This window comes from Suncus etruscus, chromosome 12, assembly GCF_024139225.1.
Source record: "Suncus etruscus isolate mSunEtr1 chromosome 12, mSunEtr1.pri.cur, whole genome shotgun sequence".
Classification (NCBI taxonomy): domain Eukaryota; kingdom Metazoa; phylum Chordata; class Mammalia; order Eulipotyphla; family Soricidae; genus Suncus; species Suncus etruscus.
In genome coordinates this window covers 97,958,339-97,986,177 of record NC_064859.1, presented here as the reverse complement: position 1 = coordinate 97,986,177, position 27,839 = coordinate 97,958,339, and the positions used below count along the sequence as shown (strand labels likewise).

General features: G+C 51.1%; 1 protein-coding gene across 1 annotated transcript in view; it reads right to left on the bottom strand.

Moving 5' to 3' along the window:
- BIRC6 (baculoviral IAP repeat containing 6) overlaps nucleotides 1–26,269 on the bottom strand; it is a 162,874-nt gene extending 136,605 nt beyond the window's left edge. Inside the window, exons 1-2 of the mRNA XM_049784698.1 lie at nucleotides 26,065–26,269; nucleotides 25,333–25,842 (exon numbers count right to left, since the gene is read on the bottom strand). Of these exons, the coding sequence (XP_049640655.1) occupies nucleotides 25,333–25,842; nucleotides 26,065–26,269 (715 nt within the window). The remainder of the gene's footprint in view (nucleotides 1–25,332; nucleotides 25,843–26,064) is intronic.
- Between the last annotated feature and the right edge of the window lie 1,570 nt (nucleotides 26,270–27,839).

The window sequence follows — 27,839 nt, the reverse complement described above, 5'->3', positions numbered from 1 at the left end:
AGATATCCCTCAAGCTCCTGCCGAATGAATGGGCTGAAGCTATAAAACTTCCTAGAACACATCAGAGTAGAAAGTCAAGAAATCCTACCAAAGTTATCATTGACACCACACCCTGCAGCACTCGGTGCTAAATGGGGTATGGAACCACCCTAGGTGAATGGGTGGGTCACGAAGGCACAGGCACCTGGAGTACTGTGAGGGGCAAAGAAGTGTGGGAGGAACGAGACTGTCATGCCTACACTGGAAAGATGCACTGCGGGACACAGAACAGGGCAAAGCGAAATCAAGTAGCAAAGGGGGCTTACCCACCTTAGCCTGGCCCAGTATGGACTATAGGGCAACAGGGCAGAAACAGATGGGAGACAACGGTGGGAGCAGAGGCCTCAAGGGAGAAACAGAAACAGGTGTGTGTATGTGGGTGTGGGTGTGTATGTGGGAATGTGGGGGGTGGGGGTGGGAGTTGATGTGGGGGGGGTGTATGTAAATCCTACCACAGAACCAACCTTTTTTTTTTGTTTTTTTTTTATTTTGGGCCACACCCAGCGTTGCTCAGGGGTTACTCCTGGCTGTCTGCTCAGAAATAGCTCCTGGCAGGCATGGGGACCATATGGGACACCGGGATTTGAACCAACCACCTTAGGTCCTGGATCAGCTGCTTGCAAGGCAAACTGTGCTATCTCTCCAGCCCCAGAGCCAACCCTCTAATTCTAAGCAGAACACCCAACCAAACGTAAATACACGCCAGTTGGGAGGCAGGATGAGGGGGGAAGGGAGCCAGAACCAATGGTGGGAGAGGGGACACTAGTGGTGATGCAGAGCCTGGTATTGGAACACAACCTGATCACAACTTGTCAATCCTGGTGCCTTTTTTCAAAAAATATGAGCAAATGGGACTGGAGGGATGAACAGCGGGTCAGTCAAAACTTTAAAAATACAAAAAGGGACAGGGCCAGAGCAGTGGTGCGAGCGGTAGGGTGTCTGCCTTGCAGGCTCTAACCTAGGACGAACAGAGATTCAATCCCCCAGCGTCCCTTATGGTCCCCCAAGCCAGGAGCAATTTCTGAACATATAGCCAGGAGTAACCCCTGAGTGTCACTGGGTGTAGCCCAAAAACAAAACAAAAAAAGAAGTACAAAATAGTTTGGTAAAGATAGCATCAGTATGGATGTTTAAATGTACAATCAATCAGTAAGAGTTATGAGAGGTGATTTGAGCTTTGCCAGAAATCTGAACTCTGACTAAAGACTATGAAGAGGGGACCAGAGTTATAGCACAGCAGGGAGGCCACCTCCTTTGCCTGCGGGCAACCCGGGTTTGATCCTGACATCTCCTAGGGCTTCCCAAGCCCACCAGAAGTGAGTCTTGAAGCATAGAGCCAAGAGTCAGCCCTGAGCACCATTACTAAATCAAACTATTTCATTCACTGTTGTCTCTTCCAGAACCTAAAGAACCTCAACTCTAAAGAGCCTAAACCTAGGGGGCCTGAGAGATAGCATGGAGGTAAGGTGTTTGCCTAGCTTTCAGAAGGACGGTGGTTGGAATCCCAGCATCCCATATGGACCCCTGAGCCTGCCAGGAGCAATTTCTGAGCGTAGAGCCAGGAGTAATCCCTGAGCAGCGCTGCCAGGTGTGTCCCAAAAACCAACACCCAAAAAAAAAAAAAAAAAAAAGAACCTAAACCTAAACCAGAACCTAAATTCCTACTACCTCTGTTGTGCCTAAGAACCCTGCTCCAGAACCCTCTCCTCACAGCAGGGTCTGTCTGACATACACACAAGTCTACTCCCACCTCCCCAGGGATTCAGCTCGCCCCATAACTAACACAGCTCCACTATGTGCAAGTCCTAACCACCACACTTGGGGTGCTGCTACTTGGCCCAACAGAGAAATGACCAGATAAACTCTTACCATTTGCTTTTAGGGGTGTGTGGGGGGGGGGGGGGGGACACTGTATTACACCAGAGAAAACATTTGCCTGTGGGCAAGGAGCACTGTTGCCACTTCATCTCACTCGAAAATCCCACCACAGGGCCAGAGTCATAGCACAATGGGGAGGGCGACTGCCTTGAATGCAGCCGACCTAGGTTTGATCCCCAGCATCCCAAAAGGTCCCTGAGCACTGCCAGGAATGATTCCTGAGTCCTGAGCGCAGAGCCAGGAGTGACCCTTGAGCACCGCCGGGTGTGGCCCAAAGACAGACAAAAAGGGGGAGGGAAATCCACCACCACTCTACAGAACATCCCCTTCTCGGCACAGCTATTCCTCACCCAGAAGTGCAGATCACGGGGCCGGGCGGTGGCGCTAAAGGTAAGGTGCCTGCCTTCCCTGCGCTAGCCTTGGACGGACCGCGGTTCGATCCCCCGGTGTCCCATATGGTCCCCCAAGCCAGGAGCAACTTCTGAGCACATAGCCAGGAGTAACCCCTGAGCGTTACCGGGTGTGGCCCAAAAACCAAAAAAAAAAAAAAAAAAAAAAAAGGGGCCGGAGAGATAGCATGGAGGTAAGGCGTTTGCCTTTCATGCAGGAGGTCATCGGTTCGAATCCTGGCGTCCCATATGGTCCCCCGTGCCTGCCAGGAGCAATTTCTGAGCATGGAGCCAGGAATAACCCCTGAGCACTGCCGGGTGTGACCCAAAAAAAAAAAAAAAAAAAAAAAACAAAGAAGTGCAGATCACGTGAAAGTAAGCCTGTGGTGGTCAGCCAGCATGAGGCTGTTTCCCAGACCCCCTCCCCCAGCACAGCTCTCCTGGACTCAGAGCTCGATGCTCTGAAAACTGATTCTGAGGCCTGGGAGGGCTCATTGGTGCGGAGTGCCTGCTTGCAAGCCTGAGTGCCCAGAGCCAATCTGTGTACCTGCCGCCTAGGGCTCTGTTGTCTGGGGGCCTCATTAGGCACCTGCAGTCTGTGACCTCCTGAGCAGCGCCAAACAGAGAAGGAAGGCCTCCTAAGTCAGCTCCCAAGCCCAGGCCTGCAGCAGACAAGCAGACACACGGCACAGAAAAGCCAAGCTTTCCCATAGGAAGGTTCCCAAGCACCTCTCCTAAATACAAACTATATTTGGAACAGTACCAAAACTTACACATGTTAAAAAATTCAGAAATTCTCCATCTGGTCAAACTGATTACGGGCTACAGGGTCAGGCCACACTCAGGGATCACTCCTGGGGCAGTGCTCAGGATCAAACCCAGATCAGCTATGTGCCAAGCAAACAATATCCCCCGCGGGACTACACAGACTATACTTAGTTTTTTAAGTCCAAAGAAAAACTACGGTACAATAGCTAACTGAACCCTATAATCATGCTCCAAAACTTCTGGAACACAAGTTCTGCTTGATTGTTTTAGGGGACGCGCAATTGGGTTAACAAACATAAGAAAGATAATTTGGTTAAGACATTTCGTGAAGTTAAAAAAATGGGCTCATTCATTCACACCAGGTTTTTCAGCTGGGTTTCCATGCCAACCAACACTAGTATTCCAAGTTCCAAATGTCACCAGAAATTCCTCAACAGATCACGACAGGGGAAAAAAACTAATACTTTAAAAAAGAAAAACTTGATGGGGCTAGAGTGATAGCTATAGGGTGTTTGCCTTGCACGTGGCCAAGCCAGGCAGACCGGGTTCAATACTTGGCATCCCCTATGGTCCCCCAAGCCGGCCAGGAGCGATTTCTGAGTGCAGAGCCAGAAATAACCCCTGAGCACTGCCCAGTGAGGCCCAAAACAAAGACAAACAAAAAAAAAATTTTCCACTGCAGTATGGTCAGATTAGCAGGTGGCAATCTGTGAACATTTTTTTGGGTGGTCCTTCGGCCCAGTAACAGAAAATAATGTAAGCCTAGAGTCCACTATCCTACCAAACTATCACTTAGATTTGAGGAAAGATGGGGGCCAGAGAGGTAGGGCATTTGCCTTGCATGCAGAAGGATGGTGGTTCAAATCCCAGCATCCCATATGGTCCCCCGAGCCTGCCAGGAGCGATTTCTGAGCGTAGAGCCAGGAATAACCTCTGAGTGCTGCTGGGTGTGACCCAAAAACAAAAACAAAAAACAAACAAACAAAAAAAAGATTTGAGGAAGGAATAAGAAACAGTTCAGACAAACAACAACTGGTAGCCTTTGCGACAACTAAACAAATACTCCAAGAATGACTGAAAGGCCACCAATAGGAAGAGACTGGCAAAAACTACTCAGAAACGACATATACACTAGGCCCAAGAATGGATCCACTGCCAGGGCCTGGCCTAAGTGGGAGAAAACACTGGACTCTGGGCAGGGAGAGGGAAGGCCAGTCCCCACCATCTGCCTTCCCTACCTCCCTGTGACCTCCTCTCTATTACACCTGCAAGGACCCTGTTTCCAAATCAGGAAACATTCTGGGTTTCGAGGAGGACCTCCACTCTGAAGGAAAACGATTCAACCAGCTACAGAACCTACCACAGAAACCTACACTCAACCTAAGAACTTGAGCTGGTGAGAAATGAGCTTGTTCACTGCAGTGGCATCATCCACAAGGTTGGTCTGCCTCACACAATGAGAGAGGAGAGAGAGAGAGAGAGGAGAGAGAGAGAGAAGAGAGAGAGAGAGGGGAGAGAGAGAGGGGAGAGAGAGGAGAGAGAGAGAGAGAGAGAGAGAGAGAGAGAGAGAGAGAGAAAGTAAAACTTTCCACATCGTACACATATGCGTGATTTTCTTATTTAACCAGACCAAAGGCAGGAATACAAATGCTCATTTCAAGTTAAAAATAAAAAACATGTGTTGTTCCGGTCTGACTGACAGACAACTGGATGTCTACACAGAAGGGAAGGCTGGGGGCAGGACACACAGGTTGGACAATAAAAGGGAAATTTCCATTTTCCTTCATAATTTGGGGGTAAGGAGATAACTCTGCAGCCAGGGAGTATATGGCTGTCATGACCCGAAAAACAAGTTGGAATCCCAACACCAACCCACCCCCCTGCACCCAGACGTGGCCCAAGTGATGGGGCCCAGCATCACAAGGTGGCCCTGAGTCCTCAGAATTGCATGGGATGGCTCCACCCCAAAGGAAAGCAGGAACATTTTGTTTGGTTTTGTTTCTTAGCCACACCCCGGTGTGCTCCAACTTTCTTTGTACTCAGGGATCACTTCTGGGGGAAGGGCTCAGGTGCTACAGTTGCTGGGGAATTAACCAGGGTCACCTCCCCCCATGCCACTCCATCTCTTCATCCCCAAGAGGAACAGGACCATTAAAGAGAACCACAGGGAATGTGCTGGGGGGGGGGGGGGAACACCAGCCTGAGAAAAGCCCTGGGCTGAGGCTCTGCCAACCCCAACCCGCTCCCACAGCACTGCTGGGCAAGAACAAGGCAAAGAAAGGATCCTGGATAACAGACACTCAACCCCACTGGAGCACCCTTTAACCTCTTTTTTTTTTTTTTTTTTGGTTTTTGGGTCACACCTGGCAGTGCTCAGGGGTTATTCCTGGCTCCAGGCTCAGAAATTGCTCCTGGCAGGCACAGGGGACCATATGGGGCGCCGGGATTCGAACCGATGACCTCCTGCATGAAAGGCAAACGCCTTACCTCCATGCTATCTCTCCGGCCCCACCCTTTAACCTCTTAAACTCAAGTTTCTACCACAGTCTGATATTTCCTCAAAATCAGTAAGTCCCAGGGCTCACTCAAACCGGCCTCGTTTCCAGAAAAGCTGGCTTTGGGGATGACGTGTGGTTTTGTAAATGAAAGTGAACTTGTGGCATCTCCCCACCCTGTGTGGAAGATAAGCACTAACCTACATAGATCAAGGAAACCCCCCCTCCAAAGTCTTTTCCAAGGACTGGGAGACCACAGTGGGCTGGAGTAGCTGCTGTACCTGCAGGAGGTCCAAATCCAACGAGGCACTGCCGCGGTGAGTCACCGGCACCCAGCCCAGCAGCCCCTGAGCATTAATAGGTGCAGACACCACCACCCCCAGTCAAAAGCTCTGAAAAGAGGAAAAGCCTATTTTCTTCTACACCAGAGACTTCCTGTAAAGAGCCAGAGAACCCAGGCTGGAGTGACAACACAGCAGGGAGGTCACTTGCCTTGAAGGTGTCCAAGCTGAGTTCTATCCCATACATAGAGCTCTCTAGCCTGCCAAGAATGCACCTTGGGCAATGGAAATATTCTGGAGTTCATGAGATCTCTGGGCTTCCTTACTCTACTCCAACTGCACCTGCATAGCAGCCCCAGACACATCCAGGAAGGTCTGAGGCGATGCTCTGTTTGTGGCCTCTGAACGATACTAACAACTTGCATTAGTCAGACGCACAGGCTGGGCAGGGCAACATCCGAAAATAGTGGGTTAAAAATTCACAGCCAAAGGCGGGCAGGCTGGCAGCAGGCGGGCTGGCCCAAGGGGAGGGGGAAAAATTCACAGCCAGAAACAGTAAATGACAAAACAAAACAAAAAAATCCTGAAAGATGTTACTTACAGGCAACTTGTCAGGAACAATAAAAGCATATTTATCATTCCAAACTGTGGGGTTCATTAGCCCGTGTTTCTTTACAGTAATGTACAACGCAATACTGGAACAAAGATCGCCTCGAGGAACGAAAGATACAGACGTTTTCCTCCCCTCAAGACTGGAGAGAAAACCTGTTTCTGTGGGCAGATTTACTCAGACAGAGCTGCAAGGGGAAGAAGTTGAGCAAATAAAAAAGGACATGCAGCCGATGCCCAGCACCCCACATGGTCCCCCAAGCAGGCCAGGAGTAACCCCTGAGCACTGCCAGGTGAGGTCCATTACTGCCCCCCCAAAAAAAAGAAAGAGCGAGAGTGAGCACAGGTAGGGCACATACCTTGCACATGACTCTGGTTCAATATGATTCCCGCAACACACCAGAAGCAACCCTAAAAAGAGCCAGGTATAGGCCCCCCAAAAATAAAAATAAATAAAAGATATCCATTAAATGTGACTGACAGAATGGGACTGGAGCAACAGCACAACGGAGAAGGCATCTGCCTTGCACACAGCGGACCCAGGTTTGATACCCAGCATACTAAGTGGTTCCCAAACAACCTTTTGAGTGCCACTGGTGTGGGCCAAAAACAAACAAAATAAAATTAAAAAAAAAATTGAGGGGAACCAAAGCGGTGGCACAAGCTGTAAGGCATCTGCCTTGCGCTCTAGCTTAGGACAGACCACGGTTCATCCCCCAGCAAGCCAGGAGAGATTTCTGAGCGCAAAGCCAGGAGCAACCTCTGAGCGTCATTGGGTGTGGCCCAAAAAAACATCCCCCCCCCCAAAAAAAAGAATCAATGGTTCAGGGCCAGAGCAGTGGCACAAACAGTAAGGTGTCTGCCTTGCACATGCTAGCCTAGGACGGATTGTAGTTCGATCCCCCAGTGTTTATATGATCCCCCAAGTCAGGAGTGATTTCTGAGCACATAGCAGGAGTAACCTAAGTGTCATCGGGTGTGGACCAAAAAAAGTAAAAAAAAAAAAAAAAAAAAAAAAAATGAGAGAACCAATTTTTTTTGGGGGGGGGGTGTTTTGGGGTCACAACTGGCAGCACTCAGGGGTTACTCCTGGCTCTCTGCTCAGAAATGCTCCTGGCAGGCACAGGGGACCATATGGGATGCCGGGATTCGAACCACTGTCCTTCTGCATGAAAGGCAAGCACCTTACCTCCATGCTATCTCTCTAGCCCCCTGACAGAACAAATTTAAATACACATACTAACTACACTACAATTACTTGATGTCTACAAGACAGAACATTTCTCTTTCGAAAAGGATGAAAATAAAATGATGGCATGTTACGATCTAATTGCCAACCCAAAGTCAAATGACTAGTACTGCACAAAGATCAGAGCAAAGAAAGGCAGCATGAAATGAAGATGCGTGACAGAAGTTCCAGGAACAAGGACGGGACAAATCCCAAATAGATTTATTTCTAAAAGAAATCAAAATGTAAAGAGCAAAAATTAACAGGACCAAAAGAAAAACCAGCCATCTATAATTACAGCTCAGGACTCCACTGTTCGCAGTAACTGCTTAAATTAGTAAACAGAAAACCCACAGATTTTTTTTTTAATCTGGGCAACATCATTAAGCAATGACATTTATTCTACCATATCTGGTCTCCCAGCCCCACCAAGAATGATCCCTGAGCATAATCAGGAGTAAGCCCTGAGCACAGAGCCAGGAGTGATTCTTGAGCACTGAGCCAGAAAAGAGTCACCTGAGCACCACCAAGTGTGTCCCTCTTCCCCCACAAAATGATAAAAGAAAAGAAAAAGATAAAAGAAAATGACAAGCTTTTCGAAAGACTGACAGAAAAGGTACAAATTATCATTGTTAGGAATAAAAAGATACAGGTTTCAACAGCTACTATGGCTACTAAGCATGTTTACATTTGTATTTCTCAGGACCACAGACAGGACAAGGTTAAAGGCACAAGAAAGGTGCACATATGACCCCAGTGATCATATGTTAAGTCTTGCTTCTTGGGGCCGGATAGCATGGAGGTAGGGCGTTTGCCTTGCATGCAGAAGGACAGTGATTCGAATCCCAGAGTCCCATGTGGTCCCCCGAGCCTGCCAGGAGCAATTTCTGAGCATAGAGACAGAAGTAGCCCCTGAGCGCTGCCGGGTGTGACCCAAAAACAAAAAGTCTTGCTTCTAGTCAGTGGAGGAACTGCTATCCTGTTTTCCATGGCAGCTGTCCTTTTCTTTAATACGCATCCTGAGAGTGTACATCTGAGAGTTTGAATTTCTCTACATCTCACTGTTTGCAAAATCCACAACCCACTGAGCTCAGAGTAGAAACCAGGCAAAAAACATCAGCAAAAAGGGACGGGAGAAGGCAAAGACCATAGTACAGCAGGTCAGACCTTTGCTTGGCTGCGGTGATTCCAAATTCTGCCAGTAACCCATAGGGACCCCTGCCCCAGACCACCAGGAGTGATTCCCAAGGAGGAGAGCCAGGTGTGAGTGAGCCCTGAACACACATGGTGTGGCCCAAAAACAAAACAAAAAAAAAGAGGGGGACCAAAGTGAACGCACAGCAAGCAGCTTGCTGTGCAAGTGAGTGAACTGGGTTTGAATTCTGGCATCCCGTAAGGTTCCCATAGTAATTCCTGAGTGCAGAGCAGGAAGAGCCCCTGAGCTTCACAGGATGTGAGTCCCCAAAAAATTAGAATAAAGTGAAACCTACTTGTAACTATGAATGCACTACCCATGTGTACCCCAACACAATATGCTCCTATACCAGAGTTATCTTTGCAAAGTGACAAAAAAAAAAAAAAACCTGCTAAATCCCATTTCCACTGATGCACTGTCAAATGCAAATGCTATTAATTAATACAACACACTGGAGACAAATCATTCTCAGTTTGTCACAGAACAGAGCAGGCTGAACAGCGAAAGTCCAGTTCTTTCCCAGATATACGTTAAGGGCCAGATGGGAGCCCTGCCAGGTCTGATCCCCAGGACCTCAGCACCTCCCAAGAACTGCCCAGCGTGGCCCTGGCAGTCCCCAGCAGCTCGGGATCCTGGCACTACAAACCTACCCAGGTTGGCCAAACACCTCTGGAAGGGCTCCCCAGGGCCCCAGAGACAGCCGCACCTGGGAGCTACAAAAGGAGTTCTGATTTGAATAACCAAAAAAATGATCTTACTGAACAAAGTATACTTTGTATATTTGCATTTGGGGGGGGGGGTTGGGCCACACCTATTGACGCTCAGGGGTTACTCCTGGCTATGCGCTCAGAAATTGTTCCTGGCTTGAGGAACCTTAAGGGACGCTGGGGAATAGAACCGCTGTCCATCCTAGGTTAGCCCTAGGTTAGTGGATGCAAGGCAACTGCCTAACAGTAGCCTGTGCCACCACTCCAACCCCTATATTTGCTTACTTGTCCAAAGTATATTCAAACCTAAAGTAAGTCACTAGTACAAAGCAAAACTAGGTGCAAAGACAAATAAATGACTTAGTCAAAAAAAACAAAAAACAAAAAAAAAAAACGGGGCAGAGCAAGAGCACACTGGGGAGGGAGGGCATTTGCTTTGCAAGCAACCAAACTGGGTTTGATCCAAGCATCCCATAAGGTTCCTCGAGCCTATCAGGAGTCATTTCTGACCACAAAGTCAGAAGTAACCCCTGAGGACAGCCAGTGTGCCCCCTCTAAAAAGGGGATTAAGAAATAAAATGAGGGACCGAGAGATAGCTCAGCGGTAAGGCGTTGCCTTAGACGCAGAAGGGTGGTGGTTCGAATCCTGGCATCCCATATGGCCCCTCGAGCCTGCCAGGAGCGATTTCTAAGTGTAGAGCCAGGAGTAACCCCTGAGCACTGCCGGTGTTACCCAAAAACAAAAACGAAAAAAAAAACAAAAAAAAAAGAAAAGAAATAAAATACAGGGCTGAAGCGGTGGCGCGGAACAGTAAGGCATCTATCTGCCTTACCAGCACTAGCCTAGGACGAATTATGGTTCAGACCGTGATTCGATCCCCCAGCATCCCATATGGTCCCCCAACCCAGAAGTGATTTTTGAGCGCATAGCCAGGAATAACCCCTGAGCGTCACTGGGTGTGGTCCCCCCCCCAAAATAAAAATAAAATAAAATGCAGGGCCAGAAAGAAAGTACAATGGGGAGGGTGCTGACTTGGCCAGAAGCTGACCAGGGTTCCACCCCAGCATCCTACATGGTGCCCTGAGCAATCCCTGAGCATCACCACTTGTGGCCCAAAAACAGAGTGTGTGTGTGTGTGTGTGTGTGTGTGAATGCAACAAATGGAATGTGAATGGCAGGAAGGCAAGAGAAACAGCATCTACACAAGCATGGAAGTCAATCGAAAGACACATGGTTAGGGCCCAAGCAAAAAATAGCAGTTATTGCAGGGAGGGCTCATCTTGCATGTGGTCAACGTGACCAACACCACCCCCAGGAGTGTTCTTGAGCACAGTTGGGAGTAAGCCCTGAGCATTGCCAGGTGTGGTTCCCCGCCCCCCTCCAAAAAAATAAAAGATAACTCCTGGTCAGAGAGAAAAACCACGGTCACAAGGTCAACACAGCTAGCATGTGACCTCGGCAGCCGACCAGGTTGGAGCCCCAGTGCCACGTGGGCACTTCCCCTCCCTGCCAAGAGTGACCCCTGAGCACAGAGCCAGAAGAACATCCTGAACATAGCCAGAGGTGGTCCAAAATAAAAACAAAACAATTCCAATGCTCTGGGAGCTGGGGAGATAGTACAGCCGGAAGGGCACTTCACACACAGCTGGCCAGGGTTCAAGGTCTGACACCCCGTGTAATCAATCCCCCCAGCCCATAGGAAGTGATGACCGAGTTCCAAGCCAGGAGTAAGCCCTGAGCAGAGCTAGTGTGGCCCAAACCCAGCCCCCCCTAAATAAATAATGCAAATTTTCTCTATTAATTGTACTCAAAACTGCCACTTTGAATTATCCTAACATCATCTGGAAACGTTATTTTTGTTTGTTTATTTTTGACGGGTTTTTTTGGGCACACCTAGAGACTCTTGGGGTTACTCCTGGCTCTGGCTCTGCACTACATTCAGAAATTGTTCCTAGCAGGCTCATGGGTACATATGGGATGCTGGGGATGAACCTGGATCTGTCCTGTGTCAGCACATGCAAGGCAAATGCCCTACCACCGTTCTATCGCTCCGACCCCATTCTTAAGTCATGGACACCACTCAAAACCCTCTGTGGGTGGGACTTGACAGAAAGAGCGCTTGCCTTGCACTCTCAGGTTCAGGTTCAGTCCCAAGTTCAATCAATCCCTGGCACCCCATATGGTCCCTAGAGCCAGCCAGGAGTGGGTCCTGAGCACCACTGGATGTGCCCCCCAAACAAACAAACAAACAAACAAAAAATGCCCCCCATGGCCTGGAGACACAGTGAAGAGGGAAGACCTTGCTGCGAGTGCCCCAGCGCCCACAACTCGTGTCCAAACCCACAGCACCACACAGTCCCCTGAGCACCACCAGAGCCATGCCTGAGCAGAGCCCACAACCGAGTATGGTTCAAAAATTCCAAAACTCAAAAAAAATTTTTAAATACTCTACTCAGGCCGAAGACCTAGTACAGCAAATAAGACGCTTGTTTTGCATGTGGCCGACCCAGGTTCAATCCCCAGCATACCGGGGCCGGGAAGGTAGCACTAGAGGTAAGGTGTCTGCCTTGCAAGCGCTAGCGTAGGACAGACGGCGGTTCGATCCCCCGGTCTCCCATATGGTCCCCTCAAGCCAGGGGCAATTTCTGAGCGCAGAGCCAGGGGTAATCCCTGAGCGTCAAACAGGTGTGACCCAAAAACCAAAACCAAAACCAAAAACAATCCCCAGCATACCTATGGTCCCCCAAGCCCACCAGGAGTGATCCCAAAATGCTGAGCCAGGTGAAAGCCCTGAGCACCGCCGGGTGTGGTCCAAACCTTTCCCCCAAAATAATGCCCAACTTCTGGAAAGAAACTCTGGGACCTTTTTCATATACTCATCACAGTTAAACACTTCAAGCACCCCTGGGCACATAGGCTGCGTTCTTCCTCGGGACATGACTGTAGCTACAGCGACTCTCGGCCCTCTGCGACACAGAGCACCGCCACCTGTCAGTAGATGCCTGCCGCCTAGGTGAGCAAGGCCACCGGTCCAGAAGATTCTCAGGGGCGCTTCCAACTGCAAATGCTCAGGTTGCTCCGTCCAATCCCACCCACCTACAAGGATGTGCCTAGTAGGTCCTGCACACAGAAATCCAGAGCACACCAGGCCCTGATTCGATTTGAGTCGGGAACAATTAACTCTGGCTTGGCTACTTTGGGGATGCCACATCCAAGTTGAGAGTTGCTATGTGAAACCCAGATCACACCCTGAGGGCCGGAGAGATAGCACAGTGGTACGGCGTTTGCCTTGCACATGGCCAACCATGGAAGGACCGGGTTCAATCCTCGGCATCCCATATGGTCCCCGGAGCCTGCCAGGAGCAATTTCTGAGTGCAGAGCCAGGAGTAACCCCTGAGCGCCACCAGGTGTGACCCCCAAAAGAAAAAAAAAACAGATCGCACCCCTAAACATGGCCTAAACATGAGCCATGTGCCTGCACCGTAAAGATGTGAAGATTAAGTTAGCCGATGTTATAAAACAGAATTCTCAACTTTGATCACAGAGGATGGGGGTTGGAACCACACCCAGTGGTGCTCAGAGATTACTGTGGGCTCAGTGCTCAGGGGACCAAATGTGGTGCCAAAATTAAAGCGGGGCCCATCGACTCACAAGGAAAGCGCCTCACCCCTGTATTTTCTTCTCGTCTGTGTGTCTGTCTCTCTATCTCTCTCGCGCACGCACGCACACGCCGCTGCGCGCGTGCACACACACACACACACACAGAGCACTTGAGGTCAGGCAACCACAAGCTCTACCAGCAGGGAAGAGCTGGCCGCTGGCCCCACACCCCTGGGGATTCCCAGCTGCTCTGAGCACCAGAACTGACTCTGGCTGGCCCCGAGCACCCAGGACCAAGGGTGTCCACGCAGCCCCATCACTGGGTGGAGAGCGGGGGTAGCACAACACATGAGGAGATGCTGGAGCACTGGAGGCAGAAGACTTGAGGTCAGGTTGGGTGGGCTCTGGCCCTGCCCTGCTGCCCCAGCCCCTCCCTCCTGATTGAAGGAGGATCCCGACTATCAGCTGCTTTCAACCCAATCTGGAGTCCAGCAGGAAATGGCAGAACTGAACTGAAGCCACAGAAACGGGGCTCTGAGGCACCCTGATGCTGACAGGCAGGTGGCTCTCTCCAGTCACTAATACAACTGACAGGGTGCACCATTTTTCTTGCCCTCTCAAGTCCATTATTGTTCCCTTTCTTGTTACCTCTCTCCTCTCTCTTTCACCTATCTCTTCTATTTCTCTCTCTGCACTCTTTCTCCTCTCCTCTTTCTCTCCCTCTCTGAAACCAAAGTACAGAAGAGAATCAGGCAGATCTCGATTCCTGATGACAGACCTCAGAGCAGACACTTTGATCCTCCCCCACGGGGAGATTTCCATCATCTCTGTGTAAGTACACCTGTCTGAGAGCAAGAGAGACAAAGGGGTGTGGGGGGGGGGGGGAGGAAAGAAAGGGAGAGAGAGCACAAGTGAGGACAACATGGCCTTAAACACAGCTGCCTGGGTTTGATCCCCTGCACACCAGGAGTGAGCCCTGAGCAGGGCCAAGAATAAGCACAAAGAAAACAAAAAAAGGAAAGGAAAGTCAAGAGAAGTGACTTCCTCTTCTGTGTATGTCTGTGTATATGATCTGATCACCGTCCCACACACTTCTTCATTACTAAGAACATGACACATGTATGCGCTAGTAATCAGGAAGTCGGCCTCACCCTGTCATCCGTACAGAGAGAGGCTCACCCCAGGCTTCCCCTATAAGCGTGTAGGTCTACTTGAAAATCCAACATATAAACCCTCTATCCAGTGAGCTTTTTTTTTTTTTTTTTTTTTTTTTTTGCTTTTTCGGGCCACACCCGTTTGATGCTCAGAGGTTACTCCTGGCTAAGCGCTCAGAAATTGCCCCTGGCTTGGGGGGGACCATATGGGATGCCGGGGGATTGAACCACAGTTGTGATCTTTCCTTGGCTAGCACTTGCAAGGCAGACACCTTACCTCTAGCGCCACCTCGCCAGTCCCATCAGTGAGCTTTTTTTTTTTTTTTTTTTTTTGGTTTTTGGCCCACACCCGGCGGTGCTCAGGGGTTACTCCTAGCTGTCTGCTCAGAAATAGCTCCTGGCAGGCACAGGGGACCATATGGGACACCGGGATTCGAACCAACCACTTTAGGTCCTGGGTCGGCTGCTTGCATGGCAAACACCGCTGTGCTATCTCTCCGGGCCCAGTGAGCATTTTTTAATGTGAGTTTTGGGGAGAAAGCTCAAAGAGTGGCAGCCAGGCTTGAAGGGCCCCCTGGGAAAGATCAGGATTAAGCTCCAAACCAAGAGCAGCCTCCGAGAGGACAGAGCAATAGCACAGCGAAGAGGTGTGGCCCAAGCTAACCTGGGTTAAGATTCCTGGCATCCCATAGTTTCCCCGAACCCACCAGGAATGTTCCCTGTGAGCAGAGCCAAGAGTAAACCCTGAGTATATCCAGGTGTGTGGGGGGGGGGGGGAGGATACCCCTGAGCCACGAAGTACAGCCTCAAAAACAAACAGTGAGAATGAGGGCCCGAGTGATAGCACAGAGGGCAGGTCGTTTGCCTTGCACACTGGAAGGAAGGAAGGGAGGGACGCAGGGAGGAAGGAAGGAAGGAAAGGAGAGGGAGGGAGGGACGCAGGAAGGGAGGAAGGAATGGAAGGAAGGAAAGGAGAGGGAGGGAGGGACGCAGGGAGGAAGGGAGGAAGGAATGGAAGGAAGGAAAGATGAGGGAGGGAGGGAGGAAGGGAGGGAGGGAGGGAGGGAGGGAGGGAGGGAGGGAGGGAGGGAGGGAGGGAGGGAGGGAGGGAGGGGAGGGAGGGAGGAAGGAGGGAGGGAAGGAAGGAGGAGGGAAGGAGGGAGGAAGGGAAGGAAGGAGGTGAGGGAGGGAGGGAGGGAGGGAGGGAGGGAGGGAGGAAGGAAGGAAGGAAGGAAGGAAGGAAGGAAGGAAGGAAGGAAGGAAGGAAGGAAGGAAGGAAGGAAGGAAGGAAGGAAGGAAGGAAGGGAAAATTTCTGAGTGCAGACTCAGTAGTAAGCCCTAAGTGCTGCCTGATGTAACCCAAAAACTAAATAATAATAATAATAATAATAATAATAATAATAATAGAAAACAAAAGCAAAACCACAAAACTGAGTTCTTCCCAAATCATCGGCTTCCAACACCAGGATCAGTCCTCACAAACAGAATTACAGGAACAAGCAAGAGCAAAAGAAAGGAATACAGTGCCGTCAGGTGTGCCTTGCATGCAGGCCAACCCAGGTTTGACCCAGAGCATCCCATAGGTTCCCCCAGCCTGTCAGGAGTGATTTCTGAGTGCAGAGCCAGGAGTAACCCTCCGAGCATCACTGGGTGTGGCCAAAATCAAACAGAAAATAAAGAGCAAAAGCAAAACCGGAATCAGTAGTATGGTCTAGCTATTTTAATTTTTCAAATGCCAAGTCTGGCTCTGTGCTATGCTGTACCTAGTAGAGTGCACACTTGGACCTGGGTTCAGATCCTGAGCACCCCAGATGGTCTCCTGAGCACCACCAGGAGGTAAAACACATTAGCAATGCACCAGGTATGACCCAAAAAACTAAAATGAAGGGGCCGGAATGATAGCACAGCGTGTAGGGCATTTGCCTTGCACGTGGCTGACTCGAAACAGACCTGGGTTCAATTCCCGGCATCCCCACATGGTCCCCCAAACCCTCCCTGAGCACCAGCCCAGTGTGGTCCAAAAATATAGACAGACAGACAGATACATACATACACACATACATACACACACATACATACATACATAGATGGTTTTTAAAACAAAGCCTAAAATGAAGACAAACAATAAACCTCAAAGTCTACACAGAACTGTAAGAAAGATGCCAATGCCCTTCGCCATCAAAGAAAGGGCAAATTATGGTGCAGTTCCCCACGCATGCCTGTTTAGACAATGACACTGAAGTGGGGCACCGCAGTACAATACATGTACCATATATACCATACCAGACACAGTACCATACACCATATCATACTGCAGAACCCCAAAAGTCAGAACGGAAAGTCAGAATGCTGACAGAAAAACAGGCAGCAGGCATCCCGTGCACCTCAAAGATTCCTGCCCCTGCTGCAGGGAGACCAGAAGAGAATCGTTCTGAAGCGCCATCTGGAAGCCCCTTGCAAATCAAAGACAGTCTTCTCACCCCATCCAGCAGTCCAGCTACTCAGTATTTTCTCACACACAAAGTACGTACAAAAGCAAGCAAATATTTACAGTGGCTTTATTCTTAACAGCCCAAATGGAGAAGCAAGCAATGATATTCCTCAGAGGTTAATGGATAAACCTATGGGCATCGGATTTGGTGCTATATAAGTAAGTAAATAAATAAGCCAAGGAAAAGATATGGCAGAAAAGGAAAGTTAAGCAAAAAAGTCACACTGAAAAGATGACATGCTATGCAAAAATTGCAGCCCTGACAATCTGGAAAAGGCTAAAATAAGGAGAGTTAAAAACAAACAAACAGACAGGGGCCAGAGCGATAGCACAGCGGGGAGGGTGCTTGCTTTAAACACAGCTGACGAACATTCAATCCCCAGCATCCCATATGGACCCCATACAGCCAGAATTATCTCGAGCACTACTCAATGTGGCACAAAAACCAGAGGGGATAAAAAAACAATCACCACCACCAGTGGCTGCTGGGGGTAGGGAATAAAGGAGCCTTGAGCAGACCCAGCACATTGTTTAGGGCAAATGACGCTGCAATGGGGGCCCCCCTACTATGACCTGCAGAACCCCAGAAAAGGGCCAGAGATAGGTCCGGAAAGATAGCATGGAGGTAGGGTATTTGCCTTGCATGCAGAAGGAAGGGTGGTTCAAATTCCAGCATCGCATGTGGTCCCCCGAGCCTGCCAGGAGCAATTTCTGAGCATAGAGCCAGGAGTAACCCTGACCGAAAACCAAAAAAATGGGGGGAGGCCTGAGAGAGAATACAGCAGGGAGGGCGATAGCCTTGCACAAGGCTGACCCGGGTTGCATCGTCAACATCCCATACAGCCCCTTGAGAACTGCCAGCAGTAACTACTGAGCACCACTGAGTGTGACTCAAGAAAACAAAAACAGTCAAATGAAACAAACAAACAAAAAATCCCAGACCTTTTTAACGCCAAGAGAGAATCATACAGTAATGAGCTCTGGGCTTCCAGGGATAACAATGTGCCCCTTCAGGTTCAATGCAACAAACACTTCCGGGATGTCAGGTATTGGGAGAAGGGTGGTGAGGCCAGATAGTACAGCAATCCCGTACTTTTTCTGTTCAAGGTTGCTATAAGCCTAAAATAGCACAAAAAGTCTGGGGTGGGGGGGCACAAAGAAGAAAACTGACTTGGCTATTCATAACATAGGAATCCTCCATCTAACATATTCGTCATGTACATACTACATCCAAATCAAAAATATTGATGTTTTGTTCAACAGGGAGGGGTTACACACTTAGTCCTAAAAAGCGAAATGGGATGGAATCTCAAGTTCAAGAGAGAAACCACAGCACATAGACAGGTGGAGATTCAGGACATCAAGTGAGATCCAGGTTTGATCCTTGGTATCCCATATGGTCCCCCAAGCCGCGCCAGTGGTGATCCCGGAGTGCTGAGCCAAGAGGGCAGCTCTGAGCATACCCAAGTGGGGCCCAAAAATTTTAAAATAAACAGAAAGAGGTGGCCAAATGGTGGCACGGTGGTAGGGCATTTGCCTTGCACATAGCTGACTTAGGACAGACCACGGTTCTATCCCCGGTGTCCCATATGGTCCCCCAAGCCAGCGATTTCTGAGCACAGAGCCAGTCAGGAGTAATCCCTGAGAGTCCACCCGGTGTTGCCCAAAAAGCCAAAAAAAAAAGAAAAGAAAAGAAAAGAAATAAACAGAAAGAGAAGAAAAAGAAAACAGTACAAAGGATAATCTGCCAGTACTGGGTGGTGGGGCCTTCAGGGGACCACTTGGAAGTTAGAATCCACTCTGGGTTTTCATAAACCTCAGGACTTATCCAGGTGACTGGAAGCAAATTGGTGCATCCTCAGAAAGAATCGAACGACAGGAGTGAGGAAAGGCAATGCAAGAACAAAATAGGGACTCAGGAGTCGCCAATGGCAGGTCACTGAATGCTGGTGCTCACCTAGAAACTCGGAAATCTTAATACTAAAAGGAGCCAACTTGACACCTGGGAAGGCTCCACTCAAGCATATTCCAAGGCATTCTAGGCCTAATACTTAGAAGATACCCTGGATCTACTGAAAGGATCTGCAAAGTGCAAATCAGTGTCTCCTGCCGGTGAAAGGCCTGGAAAGAGCCAGTGTTGGAAAGGCTGTGGGGAGCAAAGAACCATCATTCACAGTCGGTGGGAATGTTGTCCGGTTAAAGTTCTGCAAAGGGCCGAGAGATAGCATAGTGGTAGGGCATTTGTTTGCCTTGCACGCATCCAACTCAAGATGGACCGTTTTTCGAATCCTGGCATCCCATATGATACCCCCTTGCCTGCCAGCAGCTTTTTCTGAGCACAGAGCCAAGAGTAACCTTGAACACCAACCGGTGTGACCCAAAAACCAAAAAAAAAAAAATTTCTGGAAAGCAACATGGAGTTTCCCCCACCCCCCAAAAAAAACTCACAATAATAAAACAGGGCTCAGACAGACCACTTTTTGGCATTTTACACCAAAACACAAAGACATTCTTTGGAAAGGAGAGATGCATACCTATGCTCACACAGGATGGCAGGACCTGGAACAGCCCAAATGCCAATACAAATAAAGAAGTCAAGAAGTTGTGGTGGGCCGGGAAGGTGGCGCTAGAGGTAAGGTGTCTACCTTGCAAGCGCTAGCATAGGACGGATCGAGGTTCGATCCCCCCGCGTCCCCATATGGTCCCCCCAAGCCAGGGGCGATGATTTCTGAGCGCAATAGCCAGAGTAACCCCCTGGGCGTTTCCAAACGGGTGTGGCCCAAAAACCAAGAAGTTGTGGTACAAAAAAAAAAAAAAAAAAAAGTTGTGGTACAGTGCGATCATTTCTTCGCCGTTATCTTGAACCCTGAGAACCACCAGCAGGAAGGGTGGTTGCAGGCGCCCTAGGCTGGAGGAGAAAGACCTCACTCCCCCATCCACCACCATCCAGCACCATCCAGGACTCCACAATATTTAATTCTACAGTACAGAGCCAATCCCCCCCCCCACACACACACACACACACACACCAGCACTGGAAAACCGAACCCCCCTCCCCAGCCCACCTTCCTCCTGCTCAAGGTCCTTCAGGCAAGCTCCAAAGAAAAATAACGGCTGATAAGTCTCAGAAAAGAACAGGGAGAGTTGGGCAAACTCCCAGTTCTGCCTGAGCTACAGCAGCCAGCACCACACCCCACACCCTCCAACAGAATCGGACCAGCTCCTTTTTATTAAGCTTTATTTATTTATTAATTGATTGACTGGTTGTTGGGCAACACCCAGCAGCACCCAGGGGTCATTCTGGCTCTGCACTCAGAAATCACTCCTGGCAGCTGGGGGACCATATGGGTTACTTGGAAATTGAACTAGGTCCCTTCCAGGTCGGCCACATTCAAGGCAAATGCCCTACAACTATGCTATCTCTACAGCCCCAGTCCAGCTCCTAGATCTAACTTACCAAACAGCCAACTCACCAAATTTGTTTCCAATCTAAAGATGCCGGGCACCTCAATACTTTACAGTAGTGTCAGCCCAGGCTGATCCCAGAAATTTTTCTTTTTTCTTGGTTTTTAGGTCACACCAGTGGCACTCAGGGGTTACTCCTAGCAGGCTCGGGGGACCATATGGAATGCTGGAAATCAAAACAGAATCCATCCGGGATTGACTGTGTACAAGGAAAATACTCTACCACTGTGCTATCACTCTGGCCCAAGGGTCCAAGGAATTCTGATGGAAAGTCACACAGAAAAATCCAAGCTGAGGGAGCCTCAACAGTAACATAAAAGGCTCAGAGTCCAGTCAATCCTCAGGCACTAACTTTAGGAACACCAAGGAGAGAGAGAACAATTATTTCACACTGTTGTTGATCTAAGTTTTGATAATTCCATTGGTCTTTATGTTGAAACAAACAATATGAAGTAAGTTTATTTGTGCCTGCCTCTTGCAGGGGGTTTGGGGGGAAAGACCAGGGTGATGGGAAAGTCACTGGTACGGATGGTGCTGGAACATTTAATGCCCAAAACAACTGTATTATGGTAATTATTGGTAAAATCATCGTAGTTATAATAATTTTTTTTAAAGTTGTGGTATTTATGACATGGAATACTATGAAACACTAACAGAACAAAAACTGACACTGGTTTTGACATGATAGAACTACAGGAAGTCACACTGAGTGAAGTCAGTCTGCAGGGAAAGGCTAGAAAGAGAGAGAATGATCTCAATCCTATATGGGAATTAAAAGATATGGCAGTGAGGCAAGAGCAATAGCCCAGCATATATATAGCAACTTACTTGCCTTGCATGCGGCTGACTTGGGTTTGATCCCCGCATCCCATATGGTTCCCTGAGCCTGCCAGGAGTGATTTTTTGATGCAGAACCATAAATAATCCCCTGAGTGCCACTGGGTGTAGCCCAAAATAAAAAAAGATACAAAGCAAGGTAACAGCAAAGGGTCAAGGAACAGTTGGTCCACAAAACTGATGAAAAAAAAGAATACCAGCAAGGTAGCAGCAATGGTCTACCAACAGTTGGTCACAAACTGGTTATTGTTGTTGGGAGATGGAGAGGGAGGGGTTTGGGAGGGGGGGACCTTGAGGAAGGAGGGATGGTGTGATCACAGAATGATGCATACATGAAGCCCATCAATTAACAGTACTGTACGGAGAGATAGCACAGCGGTGTTTGCCTTGCAAGCAAGCAGCCCGATCCAGGACCAAAGGTGGTTGGTTCGAATCCCGGTGTCCCATAGGGTCCCCTGTGCCTGCCAGGAGCTATTTCTGAGCAGACAGCCAGGAGTAACCCCCTGAGCAACGACGGGTGTGGCCCAAAAAACAAAAAAAAAAACAAAAACAAAAAAAAAAACAATACTGTAAATCACAGTTACCTCATCAATAGAGATAGACATTCAAGCGGAAAAATAAATAATCCTGAACTGGGCCAGGGGTTGTGGTCACTGCCTGCCAGCACAGCACATAGGACAGAGACTTGACGGGGACTCTGGTCTCATGAAGGGCAAAAAAAAAAGGACAGAGGAAGGACATTCTGGTCCCATAAGGACAGAGAAAGGACAGGGGGCCAGGCGAGAGGCCTCTGGTCTCATGGCGGGCCTGTCCTCGTCCCCTCTTCCTGACCTTCTCTCTCCCGTTTTAACTGACCACCAGATGGAAGTCATCTGTGTGGATGTTGTATTCATTCGCATGTTTGCTTCGACACTCATTAATAAGGCATGACTTAAAAGTTCATGTTTGCCATCCAACCAAGCACATAGTTATGCCAGTCCCACTCCTGCTCTCCCTATCAACTCTCTCTCAGAGAACACTCTCACTCACTTCATAAAACACACTCCTCTACCACTAATCAAACTCAATGTCTATCCATCACTCCTTAACCCCAAAGAGCCCTTCCTCTTTGGGGGAGAAGAGAAAGGATTTCACTGCAGTTGAACAGAATAAAGCGGTCCTACGGGAAATGGATTGTCTCTGGGCCCCCTCCTCAGCACTCTATTTGGGGACATCGATCCCTTATTCACTACTGAAAGCAAACCTTCTAAATACCTACACTTCCCAGGCAAAACAGAAGCCCTGCCTCTCCTCAGCTATGGTAACAGAACGTCCACAAAGGACCCTACTCAACCACTTAATGGCCACTATAAGCTGTACCTTCTCATATAAGGATGATGTTCCACCGGTGTCCTTTCGGACCTTTTTCTGCGATCCCTCTTTGCCCTGCCATAACACTGATATTTGAATCTCATAGTCAAGCCCAGTCCAATAATCTGCCATCACACCCAATTCTATTCTAAATGACACCCCCACAGGCCCAGGCTAAATCATACTCAAAATCATGCAATGGTCTGACCTTTATTATTTGGATCCCTAGACCCCTCCTCTCCCACCTTAGACATCTTAGTTTCCCTTTACACATGGGCAGAACGCCCAAGACAAGGAGGTCCAAACCCCCCAACCATTTGTAACATTCCTAAAGCATTTTCCCCAAAGGAGTTCTCTAAAGCAGGAGAAAGAAAACAGCAGTCAACGTGGATTCGATCCCCAGCACCCCAAGTGGTTGGTTCCCCAAGTCCCACTAGGAGTGACCCCTGAGCACAGAGCCAGGAGCAAGCCTGGGCACCAAAAATAAGCAAATGAAACAAAATACCACCCCCCTGGGAAACTCCTCTTTCTTGAACACACTCTGACTTTTTATAGACATTCCAACTCAAGCCCCAAGAGAAAAGAAAAGAGCTGGACGGACTGGGGTGTGTCTTTACCCCCCAGGAGACACACCAATTTCAGGAACCTCCAGGAGCAGCAGCCCCCGGTGAGACACAAAAAAGGGGGGAGGGAGTCAATTCCAGAACATATGCCATCCCACTTCTCAAAGCTCAAGCACACACTGGCTAAATATAAAGACGTTTAGGAGATGCTAAACCACAATCAAGACGGCTGTAAGTGGCAGAGGGTACAAGGGGAAGAATGGGACCTAGGAAGAGAACCAAGGAGGTCTCATTCTTTCTCTCCCTGGAAGGTCTCAAGTCTTCAACTGAGATCTGGGATACGGAATCCGTCACCAAAATGTGTCCCTACACCCTTCCGTGCCTGCAAAAATTTCATAGCACATTTGAAAAAAGATTTGCAGGGGGCCAGAGCTGGCCTTGCTAGTCGCTGACCCAGTACAATCTCCCACATAATGAGCCCCAGGGAAGCAGAGAGGAAGAGGGAGAGGGAGAGAGGGTGTCTAGAAGGACAGAGAGGGGCCAGAGTAAAGCACAGCAGGTAGGGCTTGCATTTGCAGGAGGCCTACGCTGGTTCAATTCCCCCACATCCCATATGGTCCCAGAGCCTGCCAGGAGTGATTCCTCAGCACAGAGCCAGGAGTAACTTCTGAGCGCTGCTAGGTAAGGCCCAAAAACCAAAGAGACAGAAAGAGAGAGAGAGAGACAGAGAGAGAGAAATAGAGAGAGAGAGACAGAGAGAGACAGAGAGAGAGACAGAGAGAGAGAATCCCCCCAAGCATCAAACCAAGTATAGCCTCAGAGCACCAATGGGTGAGCCCCCCCAAAAAAAATAAAAACAAAGTAAGTTGGAAAGATAAAGCAAAAAAAAAAAAGTTTCCCACTGCTAACTGGGTTATCTCCTCCCACACAGACTGAACTGCCATTAAGTCCAACTGGCTACACATCCGAGGTCCCCGAGTTCCAATTCGTGCCAAAGGGGGGGGGGAATCATTCTGGGGCCGGAGCAATAGGTCAAGCAGGAAGGCAGGCAGGCAGGCAGGGAGGGCATACATTGCAGGTGTACAACGGGGCATCCCATATGGCCCCAGGAGCACCACCAGGCGTGATCCCTGAGCGCGGAGCCAGGGAGTCACCACCCTGAGCCTCCCCAGGTGTGGCCCAAAAAACACAAAACCAAAAAAGGAAGAAAAAAAAGAAAAAAATCATCATTGACTCGCAGACAAGTCCCAGAGTCCCTGCGGGCCTACTGAGACTCCTCAAGTCGCACACAAGCCCGGGCCTTTCCCAAGGTTCCCAGCAAGCACCCACATACATCAAATATTCTATGTACATACACACACACATGGTATAAACATACCAGCACATTATTCCTAATACATGAGTATAAAATGCCCACGGCACCTTCTACCTCTTGCAGGCCTCACCTGCCCCGTAAACCTCCTCGCTCACCCCACCCTGATGGGGGGGGGGAATAGATTCCCCCCACTTATGTACCCGGGGTGACGGTCCAAGCAGGAGGAGGGGAAGCCCCTGGACGGCTCAAAGCCTCCTCCCGAGGGGGGCTATTGTGTGCGAGGAGCGCTGGAGGGGACATCTGGGAGCACCGGGGAGAACCTGGGAGCATCGAGGAGCACCTGGGAGCATCGAGGAGCACCTGGGAGCATCGGGGAGCACCTAGGCGCATCTGGGAGCATCTGGGAGCACCTAGGAGCATCTGGGAGCACCTGGAGCGCCTGGGAGCACCGGGGAGCACCTAGGAGCATCTGGAGCGCCTGGGAGCACCTGGGAGCATCGGGGAGCACCTAGTTGCATCCGGGAGCATCTGGGAGCACCTAGGAGCATTTGGGAGCATCGGGGAGCACCTGGGAGCATCGGGGAGCACCTGGGAACATCTGGGAGCGCCTGGGAACACCTGGGAGCATCGGGGAGCATCTAGGAGCACCTGGGAGCATCTGGGAGCGCCTGGGAGCACCTGAGAGCATCGGGGAGCACCTGGGAACATCTGGGAGCGCCTGGGAGCACCTGGGAGCATCGGGGTGAACCCGGGAGCATCGGGGAGCATCTGGGAGCACCTGGGAACATCTGGGAGCGCCTAGGAGCATCAGGGAGCACCTAGGAGCATCTGGGAGCACCTGGGAGCATCGGGGAGCACCTGGGAGCGCCTGGGAGCATCGGGGAGCGCCCCGGGAGCAGGCAGGCGCCCCCAGGCCAGCCCGGGCCTCCGTCCCCTCCCTCCGTCCCCCCGCGCCCCGGGGCTGACCGGCGAGCGGCGAGGCCTGCAGGGTGGCGCCCGAGGTGCCGTCGATGACGCGCAGCGCGCCGCGCCGGGTGACGGCCAGGATGGCGTTGAGCGCCGGGTGGTAGGCCAGGCTCCGCAGCCCGTCCGCGTCGCCGCGCAGGCAGCCGTCCCGCAGCACCCGCCACTCCGCGCAGCCCGCCGCCGGGCCCGCCGCCATCGTCCGCGCCGCGCCGCGCGCAGCCGGCCACGACCCGGAGCGGCGCCCGCTCGCCGACGCCGACGCCGACGCGAACGCGAGCGCCCGGGAGGAGCCGCCGCCGCCGCCGCCGCCGCCGCCAGCCAGCATCCGGGGCCCGGCCCAGCGAGCGCCGCGGACGGCCGGAAGTGACGTCGGCGCATGCGCGCCCGCACGCGGGGACGGGCGGGCGGACGTCGGACGCGCGCCCGCCCGCCGCGGAGGGGCGGGGCAACGGCTGCGCGAGAGGGGCGGGGTGGGCGGGGCGGAAGCGGAAGGGGCGGGGCTTTGGTGTCCTAAAGAAGCGAGGCGAGAGGGGCGTGGTTTAGGTCCCTAAGGCGTGGTCTGAACGCTGAGGGGCGGGGCGAGGCGTTCCAGGAGCAGATCGGGGCAGGCTTTGTGTCGCCGGAGGGGCGTGGTTTAGTGTCCGAAGGCGGGGCCTGGCTCTAATGGGCGTGGCCAGGTGTCCGAGGGGTAGGGCGATGCGGATGTGGGCAATGAGTGGGGCTATCTGTCACGTGAGAAGCGTAGTTTGGTGCCCGAAGGCGTGGCCTGGCGTCCGGAACCGGACAGTGCGGAACTGGGCGTGGCTTGTGTCACGGGAGAGGCGGGGCTTGGTGACCGAAGGTTTGTCGAGGCGTCCCTGGGAGGGGCGGCGCGGAGAGGGGCGTGGCCATGCGGCACTTGAGGGGCGTGGTTGTTGTCGGGGGCGTGGCAAGGCATCCGAGGGACGGAGCGACTCAGAGAGGGGCGTGGCTTGTGTTAGTCTGGGGGCGTGGTTTTGTGCGTGAGAGCGTCGCCGGGCTCCAGAGGGGCGTGGCCACGCCTGCGCCGTAAGGTGGCGGCGTCTGCCACGCGCCAGCGCGTTTTCCGGCCCCTCGGCGTCCGCTGCGTCCCGGGTTCTGTTTCCGACCCCGGGGCGGGGACTCGGGCGACTTCCGCTTGGCCGGCTCGGGGCGACCCGGGCGTGGCGACGCGCCCCGAGCTCCTTGACCTCCAGCGCCCGGCTGTTGGGCTGCTGGCGACCCCGCGCCTGCTGCCGGGCCTCGAGTCTGCTGGAGGGGTCCCCGCACCCCCAGTCTGGGCGTTGGGCTGCAGACGGGCCCCCCCCAACCTCCGAGGCTTTGCATGGAGCAGATCTTGATTTTTGCAAGAATCAAGGGGTCCATGGGTCTGCACACAGTCCCCCCAAACTCCGAGGCTTTGCATGGAGCAGGCCTTGATTTTGCAGAATCAGGGTCCCCCACTTTTCATCCCCACAAGTCTGGGCCTGGAGCAAACAAACCTCTGTTCTTCAGAGGGTCCCCCATCTCATTCTCCCCCAGCTCCAGGCTTTGCGTGGAACAGACCTTGAGTCTGCTGAGAGTCCCCCACACTCCAAGGCTATACGAGGAGCAGGCCTTGATTCTGCAAAATCAAGGGGTCCCCACCCTCCCCCTCCCACAAGTCTTGGCATTGAGCAAACAAACCTCTATTCGACAGAGGGCCCCCATCTCATTCCCCACCCCCTCAGGCTTTGCATGGTACAGACCTTGAGTCTGCACAGGGTCCCCCAACCACCGAGGCTTTGCATGGAACAGACCTTGATTTTGCAGAATCAAAGGGTCCCCAATTTTCCTTCCCACAAGTCTTGGCCTGGAGCAAACAAACCTGTGTTCTGCAGAGGGTACCCCAAACTTTAAGGCTTTGCATGGAGTAGGCCTTGATTCTGCAAAATCAAGGGGTCCCCACCCTCCCCCTCCACAAGTCTTGGCATTGAGCAAACAAACCTCTGTTTTGCAGAGGGTCCCCATCCCATTTCCCACCGCCCCTAGGCTCTGCGTGGAACAGACCTTGAGTCTGCAGGGTCCCCCAAACTTAAGGCTTTGCATGGAGCAGGCCTTGATTCTGCAAAATCAAGGGGTCACAACCCATCCCCTTCCACAAATTTTAGCATTGAGCAAACAAACCTCTATTCTGCAGAGGGTCCCCATCTCATCCCCAAGGCTTTGCGTGGAACAGACCTTGGGTCTGCAGAGGGTCCCCATCTTCCAATGCTTTGCAATGGGCAGACCTTGATTCTACACAGGGTCCCCACGCCTCCCCATCCCGCAAGTCTTGACATTGAGCAAACCTCTGTTCTGCAGAGGGTCCCCACCTATCCCATCACCCCCCGAGTCTTGGCATTGAGCACAAGTGCCTGCTTGGAGTGTAGACCTGAGCCCTGCCCCGCTATCCAGAGTCCCAAACATCTCGACGTGGGCGGATTTTAAGGGAGGAATCTAAGTGACTCACTCACCCTGGGAGAGGAGCG